The 25,459-nt window shown below is 52.3% G+C and overlaps 8 protein-coding genes across 8 annotated transcripts; 6 read left to right on the top strand and 2 right to left on the bottom strand.

Moving 5' to 3' along the window:
* Positions 1–221: 221 nt before the first annotated feature.
* BU26DRAFT_570930 (glycoside hydrolase family 79 protein) lies at positions 222–1,319 on the top strand (the record flags this gene model as incomplete). The annotated part of the gene is made up of 4 exons (XM_033834081.1): positions 222–384; positions 448–506; positions 555–1,094; positions 1,182–1,319. 4 exons carry the CDS (start codon positions 222–224, stop codon positions 1,317–1,319), a joined length of 900 nt encoding a protein of 299 aa, XP_033677248.1.
* On the top strand, positions 965–1,931 carry BU26DRAFT_524422 (glycoside hydrolase family 79 protein). The gene has a single exon (XM_033830284.1). It carries the CDS (start codon positions 1,356–1,358, stop codon positions 1,587–1,589), a length of 234 nt encoding a protein of 77 aa, XP_033677247.1. The 5' UTR covers positions 965–1,355; the 3' UTR covers positions 1,590–1,931.
* A 123-nt stretch (positions 1,932–2,054) lies between these two features.
* BU26DRAFT_157430 (uncharacterized protein) lies at positions 2,055–3,604 on the top strand. Its single transcript, XM_033820076.1, has 4 exons — positions 2,055–2,175; positions 2,257–2,370; positions 2,526–2,726; positions 2,874–3,604. Exons 1-4 carry the CDS (start codon positions 2,120–2,122, stop codon positions 3,565–3,567), a joined length of 1,065 nt encoding a protein of 354 aa, XP_033677246.1. The 5' UTR covers positions 2,055–2,119; the 3' UTR covers positions 3,568–3,604.
* A 268-nt stretch (positions 3,605–3,872) lies between these two features.
* On the bottom strand, positions 3,873–6,145 carry BU26DRAFT_610147 (uncharacterized protein; the record flags this gene model as incomplete). Its single annotated transcript, XM_033835974.1, has 5 exons — positions 6,043–6,145; positions 5,579–5,990; positions 4,400–5,525; positions 4,153–4,350; positions 3,873–4,100 (listed from the first exon to the last, which is right to left on the bottom strand). Exons 1-5 carry the CDS (start codon positions 6,101–6,103, stop codon positions 3,873–3,875), a joined length of 2,025 nt encoding a protein of 674 aa, XP_033677245.1. The 5' UTR covers positions 6,104–6,145.
* Positions 6,146–6,700: 555 nt separating this feature from the next.
* BU26DRAFT_157404 (uncharacterized protein) lies at positions 6,701–10,408 on the top strand. The gene is made up of 2 exons (XM_033820075.1): positions 6,701–7,142; positions 7,196–10,408. Exons 1-2 carry the CDS (start codon positions 6,963–6,965, stop codon positions 10,187–10,189), a joined length of 3,174 nt encoding a protein of 1,057 aa, XP_033677244.1. The 5' UTR covers positions 6,701–6,962; the 3' UTR covers positions 10,190–10,408.
* Positions 10,409–11,373: 965 nt separating this feature from the next.
* Positions 11,374–14,639, bottom strand: BU26DRAFT_494703 (uncharacterized protein). Its single transcript, XM_033826196.1, has 7 exons — positions 14,198–14,639; positions 14,055–14,143; positions 13,823–13,999; positions 13,729–13,753; positions 13,095–13,670; positions 11,752–13,048; positions 11,374–11,688 (listed from the first exon to the last, which is right to left on the bottom strand). Exons 1-7 carry the CDS (start codon positions 14,602–14,604, stop codon positions 11,596–11,598), a joined length of 2,664 nt encoding a protein of 887 aa, XP_033677243.1. The 5' UTR covers positions 14,605–14,639; the 3' UTR covers positions 11,374–11,595.
* A 934-nt stretch (positions 14,640–15,573) lies between these two features.
* Positions 15,574–18,279, top strand: BU26DRAFT_555512 (uncharacterized protein; the record flags this gene model as incomplete). The annotated part of the gene is made up of 6 exons (XM_033832325.1): positions 15,574–16,167; positions 16,217–16,509; positions 16,559–16,618; positions 16,672–17,352; positions 17,454–17,673; positions 17,764–18,279. The coding sequence occupies 6 exons, from the start codon at positions 15,574–15,576 to the stop codon at positions 18,277–18,279; spliced, it is 2,364 nt and encodes a 787-aa protein (XP_033677242.1).
* Positions 18,280–23,353: 5,074 nt separating this feature from the next.
* BU26DRAFT_467400 (uncharacterized protein) lies at positions 23,354–24,050 on the top strand (the record flags this gene model as incomplete). The annotated part of the gene is made up of 2 exons (XM_033825260.1): positions 23,354–23,575; positions 23,630–24,050. Coding segments are annotated over exons 1-2 (486 nt in total), but the record flags the coding sequence as incomplete, so codon positions are not given.
* Positions 24,051–25,459: the final 1,409 nt, after the last annotated feature.

The following is a 25,459-nucleotide window of genomic DNA, read 5'->3' as shown; positions in this document are numbered from 1 at the left end:
TCTCTAGACTCCCAAGGGTCTCTACCCTAGTATCTCTACCCATGAGCCTTGCACCGTCTTGCTCCGGAAATGAAGGTAGGAGTACTGTAGCAAGGGCATGACGTGACGTCCGCCGCGGTGCGAGAAATGAAGAATACGAGATTGTTAAAGAGAGAGATATATAGGCGATCGAAATATTGCAGCTTCAGATAGTGGAAAACACCTACCGCAGGCTAGTCAAGATGATCCTACTAATTGGACTCGCCGCATTAGCAGTCCACTCACATGCACAATCCGTCATCACTCTAACTCCCTCTCCCAACCCACCTCCCGGCGCTTCGCGTCCTGGAAACCACAACTTCCCCAGTCTCGCATTCGAAAAGTCTTCGTTCTACGCCTATGCGGGTTTGTTCATCCCCCACTCCTCTCCTAATTATTCTATCCTCTAACCCACCTAACCATAACCAGGCAACTCCACCCACCCCAACCTCTTCTCCCAAGCCCTCATCGACATCCTGCAATCCAAAGTCGGCGTCCCGCTCTGATTACGCATCGGCGGCACCTCCGCAGACCAGGACCACTACAACGCCTCCCAAGCCGCCGCAGTCGTCAAACCGCACCCGCCGGACCCAAATGGCGGCCTCTGGGGCTACTCCATCGGCCCGAGCTACTTCGACGCGCTGGCGAACTTCAATTCGTCCAAGTACATCTGGATGCTGCCCATGGCGCACGCTGCCGGCCTACACATGGGTGCCGAGGCATTAACGCAGGCGAAGCTGGCGCTACGCAACATTGGCTCAAAGCTGCAGCTGCTGGAGCTGGGGAACGAGCCGAATCTTTACCATGAGCAGGGGATGCACGGCGCGCAGTATGATGTAGCGCGGTACTTAAGCGAGGCGCTGCAGCACGAGGCGGACATCGAGGGGAATGTTACGGCGGTGAAGAGGGTGAAGTATCAGGCGTTGGCGTATGATTCTGGGGTCAGCCATGCGGTGTGGAACGAGGAGAAGGCGTTTGGGGCGGGGATCAATCGGAATGCGAGGATTGGGAGTGTCTCGTGGCATTATTATCAGAGTGTGTCGAGTGGTGGCGTTACGCTGAGGAAGACGCTTATGGTATGCATATCTGTATATTTCCCCATACCAATCTTTCAAATGACGACCGACGGTGGTTCTTGAGCTAACGCTCCTCTTCCGCCTCAGAACCACACAGCAACCGTCACAAAGCTTTCGCGCTTCATCCCGAATATCAGGCACCTATACAACCGCAACGCAAACCTTGACTTCGTCCTCGGCGAGGTCGGCAGCGTCATCGGGCCGGAGCTGAAATGGGACGTCTAAGCCACATTCGGCAACGCCCTCTGGACTATCAACATAATGCTGCACTGCATGTCGCTCAACGTAACAAGGATGCACATGCAGTCAGGCACAGGCTTCGGGTATGCGCCGTGGAACATGACAGACGTTCGGCCGCCGTATTATGCTATTGCGATGGTCGCGGATTTCATCGGAAACAAGACGGGCGCGGAGTTGAGGATCAGGAACATCGACTTGGGAAGCGAGACGTTGGCGGCGTACTCTGCGTACGAAGGCTCTGCCCTTCGGCGTTGATCAATCTAGCTATGTGGAATGCATCCATGGGAACGGAGGCGGAGCGGCCGGTGACGAAGTTCCAAATCAAGGTTCCGGAGGGGTAAGCGGGGTCGAGGTTAGGAGGATGATGGCAGCTGGCGCGACGGAGACGGGCGGCGTGAGCTGGGGCGGTATTAGGTGGATCAAGAGCGGTAACGGCGTTGCGGAGAGAAATGTTGCGAACGGGACGGAGGTGCTGAGCGCGGATCCCGCGACGGGGAGGGTGACGGTGGGCGTCAAAAACAGCGAGGCCGTTTTGCTAGGGATGTTAAGCGATTGATCTTCTATAGGTTAGGAACTTGGAATAAGAAAAGAATTGCCAATTAATCGTCGCGCAAGAGTACTAAGCGCGCATACACGTGAGTACGCGTTTTTCGCTTAGTCTAGCGTGTTTTATCGCGACTTTCAGGGAGGCTTTCCGCAAACCGCCTCCATACTCGCTCACTCCATTGCCCCATTCAAGTCCTGTTTACTGCCCTCGGCTTTTATCGAACAATCAGTTGAACAACATGTCTAGCTCCGCGAGGCAATTTCGCACAGCAAAGAAAGTAGCTCACATATCAACGTAAGACTCGCCGCCTTCCATTCATCATCCATCCGCGCCTTCATCTGGGCCAACTCTAATTGGATTCTAACCACTCTTTAGCTTCCCTCTTATGAAACTGCCGCGAGAACTACGCGACTGCATCTATGAGCTTGCTCTCGAGCCGCGAGCCGAATTCTTGCACACGCGATTAGAACAAAGTGACCCTGCGTACTGGTACGTATGCACTTCAGCACAGCATGCCTTAGCTCTTCGACCGTGAACAGCGCCTCCTGAAGGCGGGCCTTCAGCAGATAAAAGATCTAAGACGTACTAACTCAACTCCTCCCGATCACTCTGCTCTGATACATGTGCTAAGCGAACATTTTCAGCCTGCCAACGATGCCCTTCCCTCGATCGGATGACGAAGAGCATGATGAGCGATCTGAGGACGACGACGACAACAGCGACGACGACACACACTGGGGGCAACTAAAGGCGATTCTTGCGTTCAGGCTATCTACGTTCCACCCGCTTCTGCTCGTCAGCCGCGAGGTCAACGCCGAGGTTAAGCGACTGTTGAAGATCTTGAGGTACGTGCAATACGGAGGTCATGGTACAAATCCCACCCAGTGTGCCTCCCGACAATACTACCGGGATACACCCCCGGAGGAGGAGGGGCAACTCAAGCCATGCTCTCATGTCTGTCAAAGTCGCCAGACAGATGTTAACGCATACAGGCCACGCTACCACTCAGCCGTAAAGTCATCCATCCACCTCCGCGGGATGAAGTCCCCCCACCCGCTCTTCCTCTCTATCTGCTCGCGCAGCCGCTTCGTCCTCGACTCCGACATCTCCCACTCGTTGTTCTTCCTCCTGAGCCTGCCTCGCGTGATACGACCCTTCATCCGCAACGTGGTCATCACCATGGAGAATCTTATGGCCGACGACGCAGCGGTCCTGGGGGTGTGGTGCAGGCGCGACGACGGGTACTGCCACTTCACGCGGCTGCTGCGCGAGCAGCTCCCCGGTCTGCGCGAGATAGCCCTGGCGGTGCCCGCGAGCAACATGGAGTGGTACTGCGAGTGGTACTGCGAGTACGCGCCGCGGATGGTGTGCGACATGCTTGCCAAGCGCGAAGTCGACGTCGTGCGCTTCTTCTACCACAAAAGCCGATCAGAGAAATGCATGTACTTAGAGGATCTCGAGGGCGCTTCGGAAGAGGTTGCCAAATCGGCTTGTTTTCGCTGCGAGGAGGTCCCGAGACGATTCGACACGTATGAGGAAGTTAGCTGGAGGAATATCAAGCAACACCCCGACTGGCGCAGAATGGGAGTGAATAGAGTAGTGAGGATCACTAGGTGGAGCGATACACGGCTCGGAAGCCCTACCATCAAGCAGGTGGTCCGGTTCGAGCCTCTTGGGCCTTTATAGCCCCGTACAGGGTCAGTTCACCAATGATAGTTCAGGTGCTGTACCTCCCCTCTAGTACGACAGATTTCCGCAATTATGTACCGTCCCAAATTATCCGTCTACCAACGCTCAATGATGACAAACGTGGGGAGCCGAAAATATACACAGTAATCACTGCTGGGATGCCGACGGCGCGGGCCGAGCTGATCGTCCGTGCCGCTATTTGGCGAGCCTTTGCCCGTTTGCTTTCCCTCATCGCTCCACGAGCAGACTAAACGGGAACCCCTGACGCCTTTCCAGGGCACCGACAAAGAGAGGGAACAAGATTACTGATATCCCACACCAACCTCGCCCGGAAAAGAAGCCCAGAAATCCTGCGTGGCATTCATCATAATCTCTTCCATATCCGCATTAGAAAAATCCCAGTTAAGATTGAAGGTCTCATCATCCTCAAGAGGAGGGATAGGATGTTGCGCGTTCCACGAAAAATTCGGATTGTAGCCGTTCGGGGTCGACGCGGGCGGACTGACGAGAGGAGCATTCGCAGGAGGCTGCTAGAGGGATTCAGTATTCAGTTCAGCGCAGAAAAGAGATGAGAATACATACCTCCCGAGATATACTGTTCCGCACGATGGTTGCATCTGGTGGCGGCTTCACATCTACCGGTTTCTGGACTGGTGAAGGTTGCAACGCGCCATAGTCGATCATAGCGCGTCGGAGTGCCTGCCGTTCGTCGGGCGACACAGGGCCGTCTTGTCCGAGTACAGTGCGATAATACGCCTGCATGCGCTTGATTGTCTCAAACTGCAGAATGTTAGCCAGCACTTTCAGCGTGCTGGTCGCGCAAACATACCCAAGTCTCTGCCATGGGCCACTGGGTCTTCATCTCCTTCAAGAACGTACACCCTCGAATGACACGGTCTCGTGCCTTCTCTGTGATCCGGGGATCATCTTCTCCACTGGGGAAGTTGAAGCTATACAGCATCACTCCGACGGCGGTGTAGATGGTGAAGCCTATCCACGGTACTAGACCACGGAGAAAGAAGACGCCAAATGTACGCATCTCCTCGAGCATCTCCAAGACCATAGATGCCTCGTTGAATAGCTCTTTTCTGGACGTCTTCTGCCAGTTCTTCCACATTTCTGTGTGCTCACTATACGAGTTGGGTGTCTCTTCCGGCACGTTCTGCGGCCCTAGGACTGGAAGGTATGCACGGTGCAGGAACATATAACTCATGAAATATATGCTGTGCATATAGCAGTACGCCTGCCCTTGGTCCACTGCATTGTGGCTGTGGAGCGAGAAAAGGTCGTATTGCAATCGAGGCGGAAGGGACTTCTTCCAGGCTTCGAGTTCAATAATGAGCTGCTGAAATTGTGAGGTTGGCGACCAGGGGAGTTCTGCCTTGAGATCTTCCGAGCAAGCCCATCGAGCGACCTTGCCCCAGATGTTGGCGGCTCGCATGCTGTACGCGATGATGCCAAGCTCACCAACGTTTATTGATAGAGGCGGCATACGCAGGGACGGGTCCAAAAGATGTTCAGTGCATACAGGTTCGCCGAAGACGAAGCTTTCCCGCTCGCAAGGAAGCTGAATGGTCATATCGCCGGCAGTCAACGATCGCTTGCGTCCCTTGCCGCCGCTCAAGAGCGAGTCCATGAGGAAACACGTCCAGGCTGTCCGCCGGCGCACTTCTGCCTCAATAAACTCCTCGCGCGTGGGTGGGCGGTCCTTTGGCGCCTTTAGCTCCTGTGTGAGGTCCATGACCTCGACGAGCCGTATCGCCATCCCCAGATAGATCCATGCTCTGCGCCCATTTCCAGCACCCCAATCGTGGCCCGTCAACATCAACAGAGCTTGTACGCGGCTAATGCTGGGCGTCTCGAGGTCGGACTGGAGGATCTGGCGGGCGTGGGCGGCGAAGGCATTGCTCGCCTCTGTCTGCGTCTTGAAGGGCGCTGGAGGTTCTTTTACGAACCTGTCTCGGTTAGAAAGGAAAGTTATTGACGCCAGCGGCGCAGTGTTGCATACCTGATGGCCAGGGCGAGAATGGCCCAGGCCATCCATATCTCCAACGTCCTATCGCGGATGCGCAGCAGCAAGGTGGGCGTGTGATGAAAGCTCCATTTGTACGAACAGCGCAGGTAGCTGTTCTTCACTTCGTCGGTGAGCAGATCGAAGGGGTCGATGCCGTCGAGCAGAGATGCCGTCGAGTTCGGCGAGGCGTGCTGGGCGGCATTGGCGGGACTGATGCCGGTGCCGGTCGGCGCGTCGCTGCGGCGGTACAGGGGCTGCTGGGGTGTCACGGTGGTCGACGGCGGCGTCGAACCAGACTCCTGTCGTGGGCGCTTCGGCTTGCGGTGGATTGCGCTCGTGCCCGGCGGTGGGAATTCGCAGAGCGCCGCCCGCCCGCTCGTTTTGCAGCGCTCGCAGGGTGGGGCGTCTGGCTCGCCCTCGTGTTAGCTGCGCTCGCTCAATTGGGACGGCGGGCTGACCGTTGTGGATGCACTTTTGCTTCGCGCTCCGGCACGAGACACAGGCCACGGGGTTCCTCATTATTGCAGCCGTCGCACAGCAGACATCAGGAAGCGCCGCATCTTGAGGCTTTCCGTCGCCATCCCGCCGCGCAGCCCAATCGCGGCACCTAGCCCCACGCTAACGAGATATCGGCCCTAATTAGATCCGGGCCCGAGCCGACACCATCACATCACCCAACTTTCCATCTTCTCTACCTTCACACAATCGCAGACTGGAAACTGATCCGCCACGGCAATGGCACTCGTGTTGCGCCCTATGATGCTGGACCTCGTTCGCCGAAGCTCCTACAATACGACTCCAGGGGCCATTCAGCAGGCCGGACGCCTAGACTTGGGTTATTGCTAACTGTGTAGACTTGCGATGAAGCTGATACGCCGCTACCACGGGTACCTGGAGAACATTGCCGATAGACCAAGAGCAGCGTGCCATGTGCTGGTTGAAGGGTTCGTCGAAGGGGCTTGGCATGTCTGGTAGAGCCAGTTGTGGCTTTGGAAAGCCTATTCTGAAGGCCTTCAACCGGTAGAGACGAATCAATTCCGGCTCTGCAAAATGTTCCAAATCACCCCTGGATGCGCTCAGCCGATAACCAGCAATGTATCTGCTTGATAGAGCAAACTGAGGTCGGTTGACCCTATTCTACATCGAGGCTGAGAGGTACTTTCCTAAATCACGTCTTCCTCCAACCCTCCCCCGTCAGTATCAGCTTTTTCACCACCAGCAATTCCCCGAGCACCCTGCCTCTCGTTCACACAGGTCAGCGCCCGTGCCCCCTCCATAGACTGAATTACATTCACTTCTATGCCCATATCAGGCTAGCACGAGTTTCACGCCAAGCCTCGCATTGCCCACAAAAGATTCCTTGCCAGCATCCCCTTCCATGTTCCCTCTCGCGGTCATACAACCGCAGGGTTATTCCACCTCCGAACCCGCAAACATGTCCACTCTTAAGAGGACGCGGGCCGCCACCGATGACGGTTCCGAAACCGAACAGCTTTTCAAGCGCAGCATCAAAGTCGCCAAGCAGCAAAAGCCGGACGGCGAGGGAGACCTCTCAAAAGTGAGTGTGCGGTGTTTTGCCACCGCGGTTGCCGCGCTGATCTCGCGTTCCAGCCCGGATGGCGGCCTCTTTATGCATCTGACGGCCTGAACGCGGTCGCCGAGGTGCAAGGAAAGGCACTGGATCCTAGCCTTCCGCGCAAATTGTCAGATGCCGCGCCTCTTACCAGCTCCGAGAAGCAGACCAAGGCTGCCATCCAAGGAGATGACCCGCCGTCACTTCAGATAGCCCTCTCCCTAGATCGGTTCTCATTGCGAGAAAACCAATGGGCGGAGTGGGTCAGCAAAGAGAAGGACGACAAGGAAAAGGCCGCTATCATCATCACCGCCCGGGACTCAGATTCCCGCACAAAGCAGCAGCTTCTTCGCCTCGTACGCCAGTTGTGGCCTTGGTTCTGCGATGCCCTAGACACGATTACTCGCGAGATCCTCCTGAGCCCCGATGAGCGATCAAATTACTGTCAAGCTGTCAGTACCATGCGAAATGCAATCCTAGTCCTCCGAGAACGGCACGGTACCCCGCGTACAGAACTCTATCTCCTCTCAACTCACATATGGAAGAATAGCAGCGGTCCCAAGCTACCACTCGACTCTGTTAATCGCGTCGTCAAGATGCTCGGAAAAACTCCATCCATCCACGAGCATCTCAGAATACTCCGGCTGCAGCTTGAATACATCCAAGAGTCATTTAGTGCACCTGACTGGTCGGATGAGGCGTATAAGCGTGAGCTGCGCCAGGAAGAGGACGACGCTCGGAAGCGCAAGAAGGCGGACGGAGATCACCGGGCTCGACTGCGCGAAGCGTTTGAGCGAGAGCAGGCTGCCCAGTACCGTGCCGCTGAAGAGGCCGAGCAGCAGCGTGCTTGGAAAGCCGCGGAAGAGCAGACACGGCAAGAAGAAGCCCGCAAACAGGCGGAAGCTAAGCAGGCACAACAACGAGAGGATACACGCCTCCAAGAAGAAGCTCGACAAAAGGCAGCGGAGGAAGAAGTTCGCAGGCAGCAAGAGCAAGAGGCGCGCCGTACGCAAGAGGCTCGTCAACAGGCAGAACAAGAAATGCGACAGGTTCAAGCCGAGCGCGAACGACAAAAGCTCGAGAAGGATCGCATAGCAGCAGAGACGTTAACTACACAGCTCGTTGCCACGATCCAGAACGGCACGCCGCTTCCGTTCCTTCTTCCGCCTAAATCTGATCTGATCGCAAAGCTATCCAGCGCTTGGTCAATGCTAGAATCCGACATCGCAGCCATGGGACCTCAGGACCTCACCAAGCTCAGCGAGCTGGAGGAGCTCGACGTGTACTGGATCACACCGACCCAGAACGCCATGCTCGCTTTGCGGCTGTTGAGGCGCACTCCAAACGAGTTACTCAGCACCGGCTGGGACCTTGACACCATGCACAACCTGAATGAGTTGCTTGGACACTACCAAGAGATCGAGGTGCTGCAGTGGCTCAAAGTAAAAGTCATTGACGTCTGGGGACTGCTCCGCGAGGCCCAGATGGAGTTGAATGCCTCTTTCGCATTTTCTACATCTAGCGAAGAGTCATCGTCATCGATCGGCAGCAACAATACGGAAATCACCATCCCAAACGATTCTCCAGAGAGAAGTGCCTGTTCCACTGAAGTGGCCAAAGCAGTGGCTCCAAGACCGAAGACATCTTTCGAATCACCCCTTACCGCACGAATTACCTATCCGGAGGGCGACCCACGAGTGAAGAAGCCGCAATCTACTTCCCGTCCCCCGCCCTTTGAGCAGAGCGACATTGAGTCAGAAGGCGATACCAATGGGAACGATCGATCCAGGATCGAGCATACGGAAACACAGACTTCCAGTAGCACACGGAGCGACCAGAGTTACTCATCTGATGCCACAGCACCACTCTCCCCATGCAACGATGGAGATATCAATATGGAAGATGCGCCAGAGCAGCCATTCCGGAAATTTTGCACATTCTTCCTGAAGAATAAGTGCAAATTCGGTGACAGGTGCCGAGATCTCCACGACCGCCAGACTCCACATCAATCCACGCTTTCCAGCAGAAACGGCGGATTGGCTCAGCATCAGCCTTCTGAGCCCCTGCCTTCCGAGGCTCAGCGGTGCAGCCATGCCCAGAGGTACGGCTCCTGCAAGCTCGGTGACAAATGTAGGGAGCTACGAGCCTTGAATCACACCACCGCTCCGGCGGTCATTCGAGGGCAACAGATGGAGACGAACGTGAGCCCAGATTGCTCACGGATTCCTTGCAAGTTCGGCGGCCACTGCCGCAAGAAACGCTGCCCCTTTAAGCATGAACTCGAGCTCCAAGCCGAAAGCACGGAGCAAAATCAGGACGACGCCAACGACACCGAGCGTCCATACGACATGCCTGCCAACGCCTTCAACGCCGCACAGCGAGCTCCTCCTCCCCCGATGACCGAGCCTAGATTGCCTGATTCTAACCTCGCTTCTGCCAGGATTAGGACGATAAACACTAGACTAGTCGACCTGATGCAACATGCAAACCCCGGCCTAGAGACTTTTGAGACCGACGACTTCTACGACGCCACCCGATCCTACCTCAGAGAGACCCTCGCCAAAGCTTTCGCGGCCGAGATTACAGAGTCCAGATTGTCGGCGGAACGTGTGGAAATGCTTCATCGATCTGTCCTGACCCATATACCCACCACGGACCTTAAGCAACGCCAGAAGATCACGTCGGTGTTGGGCGACGTAGGCAACAAGGTTGACAAGGCGTTGCGCGAGATGGGCCAGGAGGACGCCACGCCACGCTTCTGGCGCAACACGCGGGCGCCAACTCTGACCGCGTCAACCAGTGTCCAGCCAAAGCAGAACTCTCCCTTTATCTTCGGTGCTCGAGCATCGCCTGCGGGCATCTCAGGCTTTAGCTGCGACGCTACTGATGATTCGGGTGACGCTGTCCGGGACAACAACGTCAGCTTCACTAAGGTTGAGGCTAACCAAGAGGAAGGCGTCAAGTTTAAGGGTCGGGGTCCGCGCTCCTACCGGCCGTCGTCGGCGCGCGCACCGCCCAGAAAACGGCAATAGCCGCGTTAATCGGCAAGGGGCCTGTCCGCGCATGCTCTTTTCCATGATAGCCTTTCGCTCTCAACAACGAGGATGATAACAGCACAATCAAATGCGAAACGAAGTCCTACAAGTCACCTCCCGGATCCTTCTCGCTCGGCTAAAGCGATGGCGTGCATGCCGAAATCCCCACATAGCTCCCGGCCGCTCGCCGTCTACCAGATACCACAAGCACGATGCCCCAATCAGTGGAAGATGGGAGGCCTTCCTTCTATCGAATAGGCACCTTTCTTCTCTGGGGCAAGGCTCTATGCCTTTGGCGTACTTGACGGTAACTGCGGTGGACTACGACGTCTAGCATACGGGGAGGGACAAGATAAAAACAGTGGGGTTCAAGCTTATGCAAAGCCGTATCGCAGAGGATGGGAGCCAGGTTCCTCAAATAGTATCTTCGAATAAATGTCAATTTTCTCTCTTATAATGGCCCCTCGACTTATGTATCTACCGTTTACCGCCAACCCATGTCCAGCGCATTCGTCCACTCACTCTCTCTTCGTCCTAAAACAACCCAAAATCTCTCCGCCCAACTCCTTCTCCGCCCCTGGCGTGTCTACAAGACACAGGTAGACGCCAACGACCGTGACACCTTGCTGCTCCAGCGCGACGGCTTCACGAGGTAGTTTTCGGGGCGGCTTCAGGCGAGCGTCGGCGGCAGTGAAAAGCTTGCTAGCTAAGGCCAGCGCGTTTACCAATGCCGGTAGTGCTGAGTGAGTAAAGAGTGAGCCAGGCGACTTTCCTCCCGGAGCAGATGGATGTGGAGAACAAGGATTCTGCTAGGCATTGTGTTGTGTTGCGTTGTGTAGTGTTGTACTGGAAGCCAGACGCTCGCGTCGAGCCTGGTGAGAGAGAGTGTGTGGTTGTGGGCCTCGCGACGCGATCTGTCTGTGTTAGTTTATTAGGCGTATGCGTGGATGAGGATGGGTAGTGAGTGGTCGGTCGCTTTATGTGCTGGGGTTTCTTCTAGTGTGTTGTATGAGGTGGATATAGTCGAGGGTGTTGGATGAGGGGGGTTCGTATTGTAAATAGAGTGGTAGAAGTGGGGTTTTAGATTGAAGAGACCATCGTGATAAGGGCTTAAGTTAGCGCTACACCGGGTTCAAGCGGATATATGTACGAGGAAATCCAACGACTTTTGTTGTAGTAGTAGATAGAGTATGGTTGTGGTACTAGGCCCAATACTGACTAAGATATAAACGATGCAGAGAAGCCTCGCCCGGAGATCTCATCTTGGTGAAACGTCAGAGTCCGGCTTCGAGATGTCCAGGAAGCCCATAAAGTCTATAAAATGTATAAAAAGCACGATCCTGACATGCACCTTATGACCGCCGTGCCACAGACGATGTCGCCGTTCGCGACGGTAGGCGTACCTAGGCATGCCCCTCATTCGACGTATCAGCGCGCCTGGTGTTCGTGGTCCTCCTATAGCCAATTCTAAGCTCCTCCAGTTCCAAAAACTCCTCCTATAAAGATGTCAGAGCAAGTCGCAGCACAGCCAAGCAAGTTCCCTTCTCTACGATACGTACCTGACTTAAGCGTCGCGGGACATCAAACACGAAAGAACTGCCCTCCCTGCCCACAACCGAGCCTTCGCAATCATGCAGCTCCACAAAAGCCCCACGCACCCATTCCTCCAAGGCCTCCGCGCTCAAGCCGCGCCCCGGCACCTCAATGCGGAACCAAAGCGGGGCGAGCGTTTCGCGGAGATGCTTCACGTCTTCGAAGGCTGACTTCTGGAAGTGGCTGGCTAGCTGACGGATATATATCATCCATTGCCCTTCGGGCAGCGGGATTGTACCGCTGTTGATGCGTTCTGCCATTAACTGTACCAGGTCGTCCCACCCGTTCTCTTTGGCCCAGAAAAGACAGTAGAAAATCCCTTCGCCGTGGCCCGGAGGGTTGGTCGGAAGCGGATTTGCGCCTGCTTCGAGGAGCAGCTTGGCGGCTTGGTGATGCTGGCGGAAGCAGGCGACCTGAAGCGCGGTAGAGCCATGCCGTCCGCCCGGTTGCTCGAGGTCCAAGGGCGTTTCGTTGGCGAGGATGACCGATATAAGGCGATCGAAACCGAAGGAAGCGGCGTAGTAAAGCGGTGATGTCTGTTCAATAACGTCGGGGGGAAATGAGCCGTTGGATATGAATTGGATCCAGAGGCCGTAGTTACCACCGTTTGGATACCTCCTAGTAGCTAGGAATGCGGAGATCACGTCCCAGCTAGCGTTGCTAACGTCTACGATGTGTAGCGTCCAGCTGTACGCTGCGTACGACAGCAATGGATACTGGGAGGTCAATTCGGGATAGAAGTTGATGGGCCTGATAGCTTTTGTCTCGAAGATTTTGAAGCCGAGATAAGTAAGGCAGGTGCGCATGATTACGCCATGGGCCTCTTTTTCGTCAAGCGCAAAGTTGGCCACGGTGCTGTGACGTATTTCTGCCGAAGTGAGAAAAGTCTTGATCGACGAATGCCCTAGCGATACAAGCTCTCTCTTTCTGTCGTACTCAAGGAGGCCCTGGCCAAGAGAGAGGAGAATAAACGGATCATGAAGTCTGGAGTCGCTATCCAAGTCGATGTCTTCTTCTTCAATTACAATGGCTTCACTCAACTCATCAAGCCGGAGGGGTCGTGTTGCGTAGCAGAGCCAGAGGAGTGCCCTCTGCATGTACTTTTGATAGCATCTCTGACGGGGGAGTTCGGAGTTGAATTGGCTGAGTATGCGCTCGTACGTCTCGTTCAGGTCGCGTGGCATGTCGGCCAATGCTTTTCTTACATCCCGGCCGGTTAACTGCGCACTGACACGGGAGATCTGTGATGACGCATATCGGAAGCTGAATGCATTAGCGAAGCAAACCTCTAGAGATTATGTAACCTCACACGCCATCCGAACGGTCCAGTATCGCCTCTCTAATCTCTTGTCTCAGGGCACTACTCAATGCGCTCAATGTAGCGGTGCCCGCAATCTGGCTATCGACGTAAATGCGTATATCGCGGCCCACCGTCTTGGTGGCCATAGGACTCTCTCGAAAAATGACATTTGCATCGATTCGTGATTGTTTTACGCTGTAAGTGCTTGATAGTACTAAGCGCACATTTTGACACGACTTAGCAAGGTCCGAGAGCATCTCCTCGACTTGATCAGAGGACTGACTCTCGTTGATCGCGTCTACGAAGATGAATATGCGATCCAAACCTGCGGTGTGCCGCCGGAATATGTCTTTCAGCTGTCCGAGCTTCACATTGGACTCTGTTTGCTGTTGTGACAACGACTTGTATGTTGCAGATAGCTCCTGATAAAGCGAAGGAATGCCCTCGCTTAGTTGCACAAGAAAGGCGGACAGGATATTGACCGGACTCTGGGATACCAATGTACTGAAGGAGCAGTAAGAGTATGCGACTCGAACGGAACCTGTCTTGCGGTATTGTGCTTTCACATGTTCGATAGCACATGCCCTACCAGGTCCGTAAGACACATGATCAGGCGAATGGGAAATGTCTGAGCGGGGCTTACAAGAGAGTCGTCTTCCCGGAGCCAGCTTGATGTTCATAATTCGGTCAGCACAAGATCTCATGGTCATGAAACGCAATCAAACTGATGAACCAACATTTTCCCTGGAGCCACAGTATCCTGGCGTTGTCGTTAGGGCATTCCTGTAAGGCTTTGAGTGGCCCGTAAAGAAACCACATTCCCGTTTCCGGCTGATGGGTTTCGTACGCCTTGGCGTGAATGGACTCCGGCCGTACGGGAGCAAGCCATTTGAACAAGGCTTCTTGGTCGTTTCCTATGCTGACATTAGCCTTATCTTATAATAGCAGTGCTAACTTCCAAAGACCTACTGGCGATCTCAGCCTCGCGGGATGTCCGGTCCTGAGACACGTCCAGTTTCAGCTGTGAGAGTTCGGATAGAATTGCTTGATTGTAGTTCCTATCCCGGGTATCAGAGCGGTCTGGTCAGGGACCTCAAGCAGACGCAGCTCACAGACTGTCCCCCATCATCGTGATCATGAAACCGCTTTTGAGTCGCTCCAATCTCGTGAACTGCTCTTGTACTTCTTTCTTCTTGTGGCTCCAGGTCACCCGTTGCATCAGGTGTCCCAGTGCCGATGCTTTTGGCTTAAGCGACGCTTGCAAGTCTCGCAGTGCTTCTCTGGTAGCTTCCAACAGACGTGCAAAGTCCGAAGAGTCGTATTTGTAGACATCATTTTCGGATTGGCCCGCGCGAACCGACTCAATGTATTCCAGGATGCCTTTTAAAGAGAAGAGATCAGCAGCATGATGCTGGACGTCCGCCTTCGCTTCTTTGGTGTCGGAGTAGTAGGTCATCAACATCCCGACAATCGGTGGAATGGCAAGCACCAGGCCAGCTACCGACACAGGGTCGGCCATACTGCAGGTTGCATAAAGCCATTAGCATCCAGAAGTAATGGTTGAAGAAGGTTGGAGAGCTGAAAAGTAAGCGTCAGGCCCGCTGCACGAAGCGGGGTTAGCGCCACCTAGGCCGAAAAGAGGAAGGCGCGAAACGCGTGCACACAGCCACCTGGACATCAACCGTGGCCTTCTCTCAACGCGACATCCACGAGCATGAGAAGCCAGCATGCATTGATCAGCAAAGCATTGCCGAAACAGTAAGATGGCAGCCAGCTCTCATCATGTATCACCGGCCGGACCAGGCAGGTGAAACTTATAGACGACGTACCTCGTTACGTCCAGCGGATGTCGAGTTATTCCAATGCATATGTATCACGTCCTCCGTCCTCTACACTGCCGAATAAGTCTTCCTCACCAGAGTCGAGGTATTGTACGCGAAGGAATTCTCTGCGATCGTTACGGCCGACGGGTCACGGCGAACATCCGCAATGGGTGATGTTACTCCCTTCTTGTACAACCCCTTATTCTAGCTCTGTAATAGCCGGAGCGTGGACTAGATCCGTAGATTCGAGATCAGCCGGCCCTACATAACGCAAGCTGGCATACCGTACCGACCGAAGCATCGAAAGCTGTCGCACAATGTCTGATCTAAGTAGGGAGCCTAGTTAAATAACGCGGTATATGAGTCCCTTGTCCGAGCCAACATCTAGGAGAGGCCCATGCTCATCTCCAGTATGGATCGGAAGCCGTGCCTTAGTGGACGTTGCTCCGGTGCGGCGGTCACCATCCAAGGCAGACCCAATAAAGCCTATATATGGACATCTAGCTACCACGGAAAAGGTTCCCTTTCCAGGGAACGGCAAGGGAGCGTATTCCAGACTAGTACGTAGCTGACTTTATTAAACTCATCAGTTTGCCCTTCCTGTCGGATGTCCGCCCATCTCGACGTCAATCTGCTTTTCTCTTTCACAGAAGTCACCATCCACCATGGGGCTCACTCTCGTTCTCCTCGTTTTTCTCGCATCCGCAAACGCCACTCTCCGGACTTGGAACGCATCAATTATTTCCGCTCTGGAAAGCGGAGACCTTCAACTTGCGGATGTCGATCTTACCCCCCTTACTTGCAGGTGGACCAACTGCAACGAGGTATGCCCTCCAGGTTACGTTCCTGTTCCGCGGCAAGGTGGTGCTCCAAACGAGAAGATGTGGGATCATACCCACTGTGGAGGCGTTGGCCAGCAGCTGTTCTGCTGCCCCAGTGAGATCCAACAACCAACATGCACTTGGCGCGGGCATAGGAACACCGGGTACTGCGGGGTTTCTGGCTGTCCTCCCGGTGAGGTTGAGGTTGGCAGCCTGACCGTAGGATGTAAGGAGTCTCATCAACGCGCATGCTGCTTTGGCAGCTTAGGAGTAGCTGCATACGGTCAATGCAAATGGTACGGCACGGCGTCACGTTGTTCTGCGTCTGGGAAACATGCGGCTTGCGGCAAAGACTTCCCGGACTTCATCTTCGCAGCAAGCGCTGGATTTGGCGGAGAACAGACGTGCAGATCAGGCAAGTCACTCCGTATTGCCCTTGTATGGGGCGCTGACGATGAAGAAAGGCGCAAAAAGCTTTTGCTGCAAGGGCATTCCTTCCCCGTTCAAGAACTGTGCCTGGTATAGGAAGGATACCCATCTTCTTGGCGATGACACCTGCGAAACATCCTGTCCTCCAGGCCACATCAAGCTTGGTATGCAGCGAGATGATTGCGAAGCCGGAGAGAAAGCGTACTGTTGTGCGGGAGACACGCCGCCGCCGCCGCCTCCACCTCCACCTCCACCTCCACCTCCACCTCCACCTCCTTCTCCCCCTCCTCCCCCTCCTGAAGAGCCGGAATGGATTAAGAGAGTTGCCGATTTTGCGCGGGCAGCCCAATTGTGAGTACAGACTTGCGCTCCAATTAGTTACGTCAACTAACCGATACAGCTATATACAGCGCCGTGGAAGTAAGGAGTGCCCGCCGAGCAAGTGGCCACCCCTAAAAGAGTAAGCTATCGCCGACACATGAGAGAGACGTTCAGGCTGATGTTATCGTGTAGTTGGGAAAGGCCTCCCTCAACGCATCTTACCGCAAATCCGGGACTCGATGAAGTCACTCAGCCTTTTTCCGCCGCAGCAACACTGGGTGAACAGTGCGAGAGCTCCTGGAAGATGCTTGCTGTATTCCTGCTACGCATGCTGCAAACATACACGCAGACCAGAACAGAAGAGGAGCGCCAAATGCTCGATATCTACGAAAGGGAAATCGCCCGAGGTCAGCGTGGCATATCGTACTCAGACCTCCATAGTTACCTGGAGCGCCATCCACTGGCCAACCCTTCTGCTCTCATAGAGGAAGTGCTCTTCGATCCGGAAGCTTGGAGCGCGAAGAAGAAGGTCATGGACCGCTTAGAGACAAAGATCTGCGTCTTCCCCGGACAGGCAATGTCAGAAATCGGGGCGGATAGCCCAGATCCCATGCACTCCGCGAACGGTACAACAACTCAAAATAGGTCCACCTGGCTTGAACCTAGATATATCGACTCTAGGCAAGATATCCCACACAATTGGCATGGTTATTATCCCACATTTGGAATGATCATCTCGGGCATTTTACGAGGCGAGCATCTCCCAATTGTCACCGATTCTTATCTCCCCCTGACCAAATTCCTAGGAGATTTGAGCTTACATTATGCTATGTTCGCTCATTACACCGGCACTGAGGCGGGCCGACCTTCAGGGTGAGCACATCCACATACATATGTATCATGCATTAATCCTCTGATGTTACCTGCATTCTCACTCATGGCCACTGGTTAATTTTCTGCTAATGCGCTGCCAGGCCAATGATTGAGTTGGCTTACTGGATAGGCCCTACGCCTGGACAGTGGGACGAGGAAATCGAGGAACGTCATCACCTTGAGTGGTATCGAGACCGCCGAGAGGAGACGCGTGCTCGATGGGTAGTACTTCATCTCCACTTTGATGAATCGCCAGCTAATATGCAATACCTCTTCCGTGACGCCACTATTGGCGGAACCCAGCGCACAATTGTTGGTATTGTAAGTCATTTTTTACATTGCAAAGCTTGTCTATGCGGTTTGGGTGCCAACCGCCTCACCGTTAGACACCCGGGCTGATTTTGCGTACAGTCCGCGATCTCCATGTTCCACGCCACTTTCGCGAGATCTTATCGACATAATTGGTGGGTGGTAGATGGTAACGATCGGTGGGCGAACGGATACAGCACTGGATACAACCGTCGCTCAGTCCTCAGCTGCCCTGGGACATCATCAGACCCACAAGCTCCGCCTCGTTCTCTCATGTATGCCGGTGCAATCAACTGGGTCCCTGAGTCTGGCCACCTGGCAGAAAGAAACTTTGCGGAGCTGCTTACTAACCTCTTCAACAATGGTCCTCTCCGGGGAAATATCTTTTCACGGATCATGACCCAGCCAGTCGCTTTCAGAACCCCTAGCGTGGCACCTTTTACCATTGAGATTGCACCAGGAGAACCGGTAAGCGGCTTCAATACCGTGACATTACCTAATAGCATCCACGACAACATAAGAAACTGCCCGTGGAACTTGCCTTTCCAGCCCGTGCTTCAACCCGACGGATCCATGGGGGTCAATCACAGAATTCCAAGACCGCCCGATCGGCCTTGAGCCTCGTCGGAGCAGCGTTTGAGCGCAAAACGAGGCTTCGCAACGCTATGTTTTGGTTATCACCAGTGGGCTTTGGGGTAGAATTGATACACGATACGGACACGAGCTTTCTGTGGATAATGCGGGTGGAGGCTCTCCACAACTTATTTGCTATTACTTGCTGCCATACTTTCCCTTTATTTTCATTGTGTGGTGCGCTCTTGCGCACCGCGGCCTTCGTTCCCTCATGTCTTCATAGGTAGTTCTAATGCCGTCACTCCTTGACATCACTACTGTGGCTCACCACCCGATGCACGGCCCCACCGCATGCACGATTTCGGATGCCTACACCCGAGAACTTTTGAGGCTCTACAACCACATATATACTGTAAAATCACGAGATTTTCTAGTGTAGCAATTAGAGAAGCTGCCTAAAGGCGCCTATAAGGTTTTTTATGTACGGAAGCGTTTTAGGAGCTCTATTTTGCGGGTGCGGCGTGATCTAGCTAGTGTGGGGGCTACATCTACAATTAATAAGAAATCTACATTAACATTCTCCTTATTAATAGAGAACTTAGGAGAAGGTGTAGGAGCCCTCTATTTACCTCTTTTAGAGGTCTTAACGTTGTTTTTAAGTTGTTTATTTGCCTTACGTGCGATCCGCGCTTTCTCTTTTTTAGTAGCCTTTTTCCGCTGCTCCTGTAGGCGGATTTCCTTTGCCTATGCTCTTATTTGCTTTCTCTCCTCTAATTAACGTGCCTTCTTAGCCTTCTTAGCTTTCTTAAGCTTAGTTACCTTATTCTTTTAGTGTTGCAAAAGCTTCTTATTAGTCTTCTTCTAGTTCTACTAGTTACGTACCTTCTATACTTTGTTTAGTAACTAGAATACTATACTACTATAATATTCTTAAGGTGTTTTAAGTAGTAGAGGCTTGCTACGCTACTAGCGCTTCTTCTTATTAATTAGAGCTTCTTTAAGTTACTTGTTTTTATATTATAGAAGAGTCTTCTATACTAAAATTACGTAGATTATATAACTAAGCTTCTAGAAGCGTTTATTATAAATATTCTCTACTACCTACCTAAGTAGTCGCTTAATTTTTCTTTAGTTAAAAGCGCTAAGTACTAACGTAGCTAAGTTACTAGAAAATAGTTAATTAGCTTTCTATATATTAAATTACTTTAATATTATAGTAGAGTTAAAAGGCTCTAGTCTAGTTAACTTAAAGGCTTTAAGAATAGTTTTAGCCTTAAATAAGGTCTTCTAGGTAGTATTAAATATATAGAAGAAATCTCTTTTAGTTATAGTATAGATTCTCTATAATCTCTCTATAAAGACTAATAGTTTAGCTAAGTAAGTAGCTAAGAGCAATTTAAATATATAAATATCTAGAGGCTATAGTATATAGATAGTATATAGTAAAAATATAGCTAGAAGAATTCTATTATTATTATAGAACTTAATAAACTCTATAGTAACGTGTAATCTATAGCTATTAAGAATTAGAAGTTAATTTAATTATTCTACTTTTACTTATATTTCTCTATTAAATACCTACTATAGCTATACTAGCTCTATAGAGTTATTTATCTATCTACTTAGTAATAAGCTAAAAAATACCTTATATAGTATAGAATTAAAATCTTATAACTAGGTATTCTAGATATTTCTAAAAAGAGCTTAATATATAAGTATAGATATAAGAGTAGTTCTATCTATATATATATATATATATATAATAGTTATAATCTACTCTTAATTACTATTCTAGAGTATTTACTTAATTTTTCTATTCTTATAGCGCCTCTTAGAAAACACTCTCTTTATTCTACTTAATATTCTAATTAGAAAGCCTTTTTTATCTATATTATATATATAGTAGAGTAGAATTTTATACTAATTAATTTTTTATTAGTTATAAAAGCTTAAAATATAGTAAGTACTTAAAGATAGAGTTAGCTCTTTTACGTAAGAAATCTAGGCCTAATATCTAGCGTAATATAAGATTAATATTATGTTAATTTATAAAGTAATCTACCTAGTTTTTGCCTATAGATTTTCTAGCTATTTCTAATGCAAAATTTTAGATTATTTACCTTAAAGAAGGTAGTTCTTTAATATAAAGCTTATTAATATACTGTATAAGCTGTTTTTCTTATGTAGCGTTAAGATTCTGGCTGTTATCAACTGCCGCCGCATTTAAGTGGGTAACCTTCCTATGGCGCCGCGACAGCGTTGAGCGATCAACACTATACTTTTTGGCGTACTCTGCGTAATTAGGTGTTTCTCCCAGCTTTAGCGATTCCAGCGCTTCAAGCGCAGCCTTAATACCTAACATATTGGTGGAGATATGGGGGGTGGAAAATTCTGAAAAATTTCGTTGAACCGTGCATGCGGTGGGGCCGTGCATCGGGTGGTGAGCCACAGTATAGCAATGCCACTCGACTCGACGCGGATCATGAACATGCCCTATAATAGCCCCATGCTCCCCTGTATGCCTACCTAAGAAACAGTATATGATTGAAGTGTTGATGGAGTTATAAAGGGAAAGCAAGACCCAAGGGAGGGGTTGTGATGTGGGGTCGGAAACAACTTCGCTGACAAAGCAGAGTACCAACCACCCCAATTTTCGTCTTCCCTTCTACGCCTCTTCTCCCACGCCTCTTCTCCCCACCGTAGCTGCAATCCTTTCTCACATATTCCCGTCTCATCCATAACCTTTTCGGATTGCTTCTTCCTTCGTTGCGGAGCTCAGCTAGTGATCCTATAGCGCGGGCGTCTGATTCGCGCCGAGACCCGCTCGTTACGCTACGACAAGATGTACACACAAAAAAATGGTTCAAAGATAGCCCTATGCGCCGCAGTGCATTATTACTCACATTATGACACTACCCGCGCTTACTTAACTCCCAAAAGGAGGACAGAGAGCATACCTCCTATGACCAGCTGTCTGGGCCATCTCCAGCATCGGATCCAGGAATAGCCACAGTTGAGCCTGCAGCACTTGGAACACCAGTAGTAATCCTGCCGTCAGGGTTGAGTTCTCCATCGGAAGCCGCCGGTCCCCTCGGCTTCATGGCTATACTGTCTCGAGCTCGAAACGAATGTTGGCCTAAGTTCCTTTTGAGCAACTCTCTGAGGCGACTGTCTACCGGATCAGACACCTCTCTGTTCTCAGCTGCCAAACCGTTCTCCAGCTGGAATTTCAGCTTCGCGCGTCGCAGTTTGACCTCGGCAACCTGCTCCCTCCATTGCCTGGCTTCGTGGAGCTCGATCTCCAAGTCATACAGGATTAGTTGTTGCTCGGGCGTGTACATTTGGCCAGAAAATGTCTTATGGCCCCGCACCGCCCTCGTGAGATCTGCTTCGCTCAACGTGGGTGTGCCGACGCCTTTTGCATGCCCAACTGCCGGCGGTATTTCCTGAAGTCGGGACTCGCTTTCCGGAAATTTCGCAGTCGTCTAGAACCCATGGAGAGGCTCTAGTCCGGCGTCGTCCTTTGACTCGAGCTCGTAGTAGCCATGAGGCACGGAAAGAGGTCTAGCCTTTGGAAGTTTAACCTCTCCGAGGTGAATCTGGCCCTGCGTGGGTATCTTTTCTTCCAGCCTTGGGGTGGGTAAAGGATTCTTCTCCCGGCCATCTTCGTTGACCTCGCTTCCACTTTCCATCATCTCCCTTTCGAATTGGCGGTCCAACAATGCTTTCGCCGCCTGGAAGGATGCGACGCTTTGAGCCTGTGACGGATTCGGTCCTTGTTTCTGGGTTCCTTTCTAATTTTCCTGCGGAGGAGTAGCGGCCTTGAGACGCCCTTCGGCTCTCGACCGAAGGTCATCTACCCGTTTATGGATGAGTCCGGCTTTCGCTCGTTGGCGCTCGAGGTCTTCCATCAGGGACTTCTTCAAGGATTCTGGGTCGAAGGAAGACGGCATAGGCATTTGTGGCATTGCACTGTGCGGAATGTGTCCTTTGCGACTGCTTTCGTGTGGTTTATAGTCATCCGGGGCTTTTGAGGTTGGCTGCAGTAGCGACTGGTACTGAGACATCCGGGAGAGCGCATCGGCCTTCTCGCGTTCCAGCATCGAGAGATACGGCATCAACGGAACAGCTACCGTTTTTGATAGTATCTTCCCTCGACGGCCGTCATTCTTCTCATCATCGGCGTTAGGCGAGCGTCTAGCATCACCCACTCCTTCGTCCAGCCGTGCACGTTTCGCGTCCCACGCCTCGGCGATGGGAGTACCGGCCAACAGCTCGAGGAAGTCGCCGAAGCCGCGTTTCTCCATGCCCTTCCACCTATCTGTGCTCAGGTCCTGCTGTGGTTGCTGCTTTTTCTGCTTGTTCGATTTGCCGGTCGACGACGGGAGCTTGCCTGTCGCTTCCTCTTCCGGAATTGGATCGTCAAACTCTCTCCTACAGGTATCCGCTATCTCACTCATGTTGGGATTACTCGAATGCTAGTGTAAGTCTGTTCCGCTCTCTTGATGTTTGGTGGTGGGCGCAGAAGAATAAGGAAGTCTTGCACCTCTTTCACTGCTACGTCGTGCGTTGTTTCTTTGTCCAGGTTTTCGGATTGTGGCCATTCCTTTGTGCGGTCCCTGCGCAAATCCCATCCTCGTCACTTCCGATCAATGCTCAACCCATTTCCTCCGACTTCTCATGAAATCATGAAACGATTTTCGCACTCTCATCTTCAATCACAAGAATCATTCCTGGGCGACTCGGCCGACCTGTGGCTTCTACCTTTCTGAGTGCTCTAAAGCGTCTAACGTAGGTGAGCACACCATGAACCAAAGGGCCTCCAGATTGATGTAAACTTGGGCCCGGTCGATTCCTACCATCCCTTCAAATAGTAAGCTTATCTTTGTGCAACCCAGCCGTATACATTTGATATCTTACTGGCGAGCTCTACCTCCCGTAGACATCATCACGCCACTATCCCTGCGCGATTTTCCGCTTATCTTGTCCATATGTATTTCCCTTTGCTCCTCTACGCATATCTTGTCAATCTCCAGTATTCCCATGCCAAGCGAACGTCCAATCAGTTCTTGCGCTCGTGCTGATGTTTCGCCCGGCAATTAATTCTCGCTCGGTAGCTGTTACATTTACGCCCCTTGCACATTTAATTTATTTCACATCCTAGGAATGATGTCAGCGCGATAGGGCTACGGGAACTTCAGATTCAAAAAGGCAGAGGGTATGGCATCGCGACGAGAGGATTTACTGGTTAGCTTCTCCTCACTGCTCTCACCACCATGGTGTCACCACAAGACGTTCTATCCACCCTAGCAGGCGCCTGGGTCCTCCTAAACAGCTCAGCGTACTTCAGCCCATCTCGCTTCCCCTCCCTGGCCCCCTACTAACCCAACCCTAGCACCAACCCAGACGGCACGCCCGTAAACCGCACCACCGACACCTCCCAAGGCCGCAACGGCACCGGCACCCTCATCTACGCGGCCTCAGGCTACGTCTCGGCTATCCTCACGCCCACCGACCCTCTGTACCGCCCGAGAAACCTCACCTACAACGACTTCGACAACACGACCGACGCCGAGTGGGCGGTCCTCGGGAAGCACAACCTAGCGTATACGACGCCGATCAGCGTGCAAGTGCTGCCGGAGGGCGCCGCGGATCAGGGTATCGTGACGCATGGGCCGATTAAGATGGCGAATGTGCCGAGTTTGGAGGGCACGAATTTGGTCAGGAATTTCACGTTGATGGAGGAGGGGAGGGTGCTGAGGCTGAGGATTAGGGCGAGTGATGGGGTGAGGAGTTTGCTGTACTGGGGGCGGATGGGGGCGTGATGGAGGGTATGCGTGTTTGTGCACGATATGTTACGCCACGGGGAATCGCAACTCTGGGTTTGGAAGGTCGATATTGGCGGATGCGAAAGTTCTAATTGATCTGCATTGATCTTCTATGCTAGCACGTAACCAGAAAAAGGAGCATGTATCAACCAGGCAGTAAAACACAACGAAAATTACACGTCTCCCAGCTGGCTGCCTGGCTGAAATCATTGAATTAACCTAGCTTTTTCTGGAAGCTATTCAACTGTTCTACAATATCTTCCTGTAGAGGTAGATGAAGAAAGATCACGCGAAGCATTAGAAATCTCCCTCTTTTTACCTTTATTTATTAAGTTTTACTGCTTAAAGGCGTAGGTTGCCACCTCTTATTATATATATCCTATATATCTTTGCCTTTTAAAGAAGGGTTAACAAAAACCCTGCAGTATTATAGGCGAAAGTAAAGTAAAACGAGCAGAATTTAAACCTAGGCTTGCTGCGGCGACAACAAGGTCGAGCAAGCTCCAGGTGCAGTCGCCAACTACCTACACCATCCTCGCTACGTCTCCTAGCGGGCCACGTGTCCACGAAGCTTAGATACGCCCCTCTGAACCTCACCATTTTAGCCCGAAGTGAAATCACTACTACGTCTCGGAGCCCACTGGCACTGCCAGGTGTCATCTGGTAGATGGTGTCGATAACTCTCTGTGCTACAAGTTCATTAATATCCTCCGCTTGCAACAACTAGATGATCTTGAACCACGGATGTGCAGACCCTTGATCACTAAATCTCTTCTCATCAAACCTTTCCTTGTTGAGGCTCTCCCTCACCCCTAGCTCTCCAGACAGATCACAAGTCCCAACAAGGCGGAAATAACTCTCGCACTGCCGGAGCAGCACAAGCCTCTCGGCCTCCTCCAGGGCGACGACGATATCACCCACCTCCACACCGTCGCGGCTACCCAATTGCCCGCCGAAGGTAGCGAAGTAGTCGATGTGCTGGTCAAGGCGACGATGCAGCTGATTCGCAATGCCCGTCTCATCCATGCGTTTGTAAAAGTCTCGTCCGCTTCCCTGTGAGAATAAATGACGCCAGTCGCCGAAGAGACCCTTAAGGATGGTGGCTTGAATGTTCAGGCCGGTCCGCGCCGTGTCGGATTCGAGGCCCCGGGGCCGTTGGACCGGTGCCTGGGTCTCGCGGTATTTCCGGGGGAAGACGCCGACGACTTCAGTTAGGACCTTTCCTTTCGCATTCATGACCTGCCCTTCTGACGAAAAGGAAATCTTAGACCGTCTTGCAACCGGTGGCCAGGTGGGGCGGTGCAGGTATCTGAAGTCGGGGACCCAGGTTGGCACGCCGCGGAGACGATTGCCGGTGCCGGAGCTCAAAAGGATCTTCCCGGTCTTCTGGATCAGAT

The sequence above is a fragment of the Trematosphaeria pertusa genome (genome assembly GCF_010094035.1).
Source record: "Trematosphaeria pertusa strain CBS 122368 unplaced genomic scaffold BU26scaffold_20, whole genome shotgun sequence".
In the NCBI taxonomy this organism is placed as follows: Eukaryota; Fungi; Ascomycota; class Dothideomycetes; order Pleosporales; family Trematosphaeriaceae; genus Trematosphaeria; species Trematosphaeria pertusa.
The sequence above is the reverse complement of the archived record's forward strand: the minus strand, read 5'-3'. Positions and strand labels throughout refer to the sequence as shown.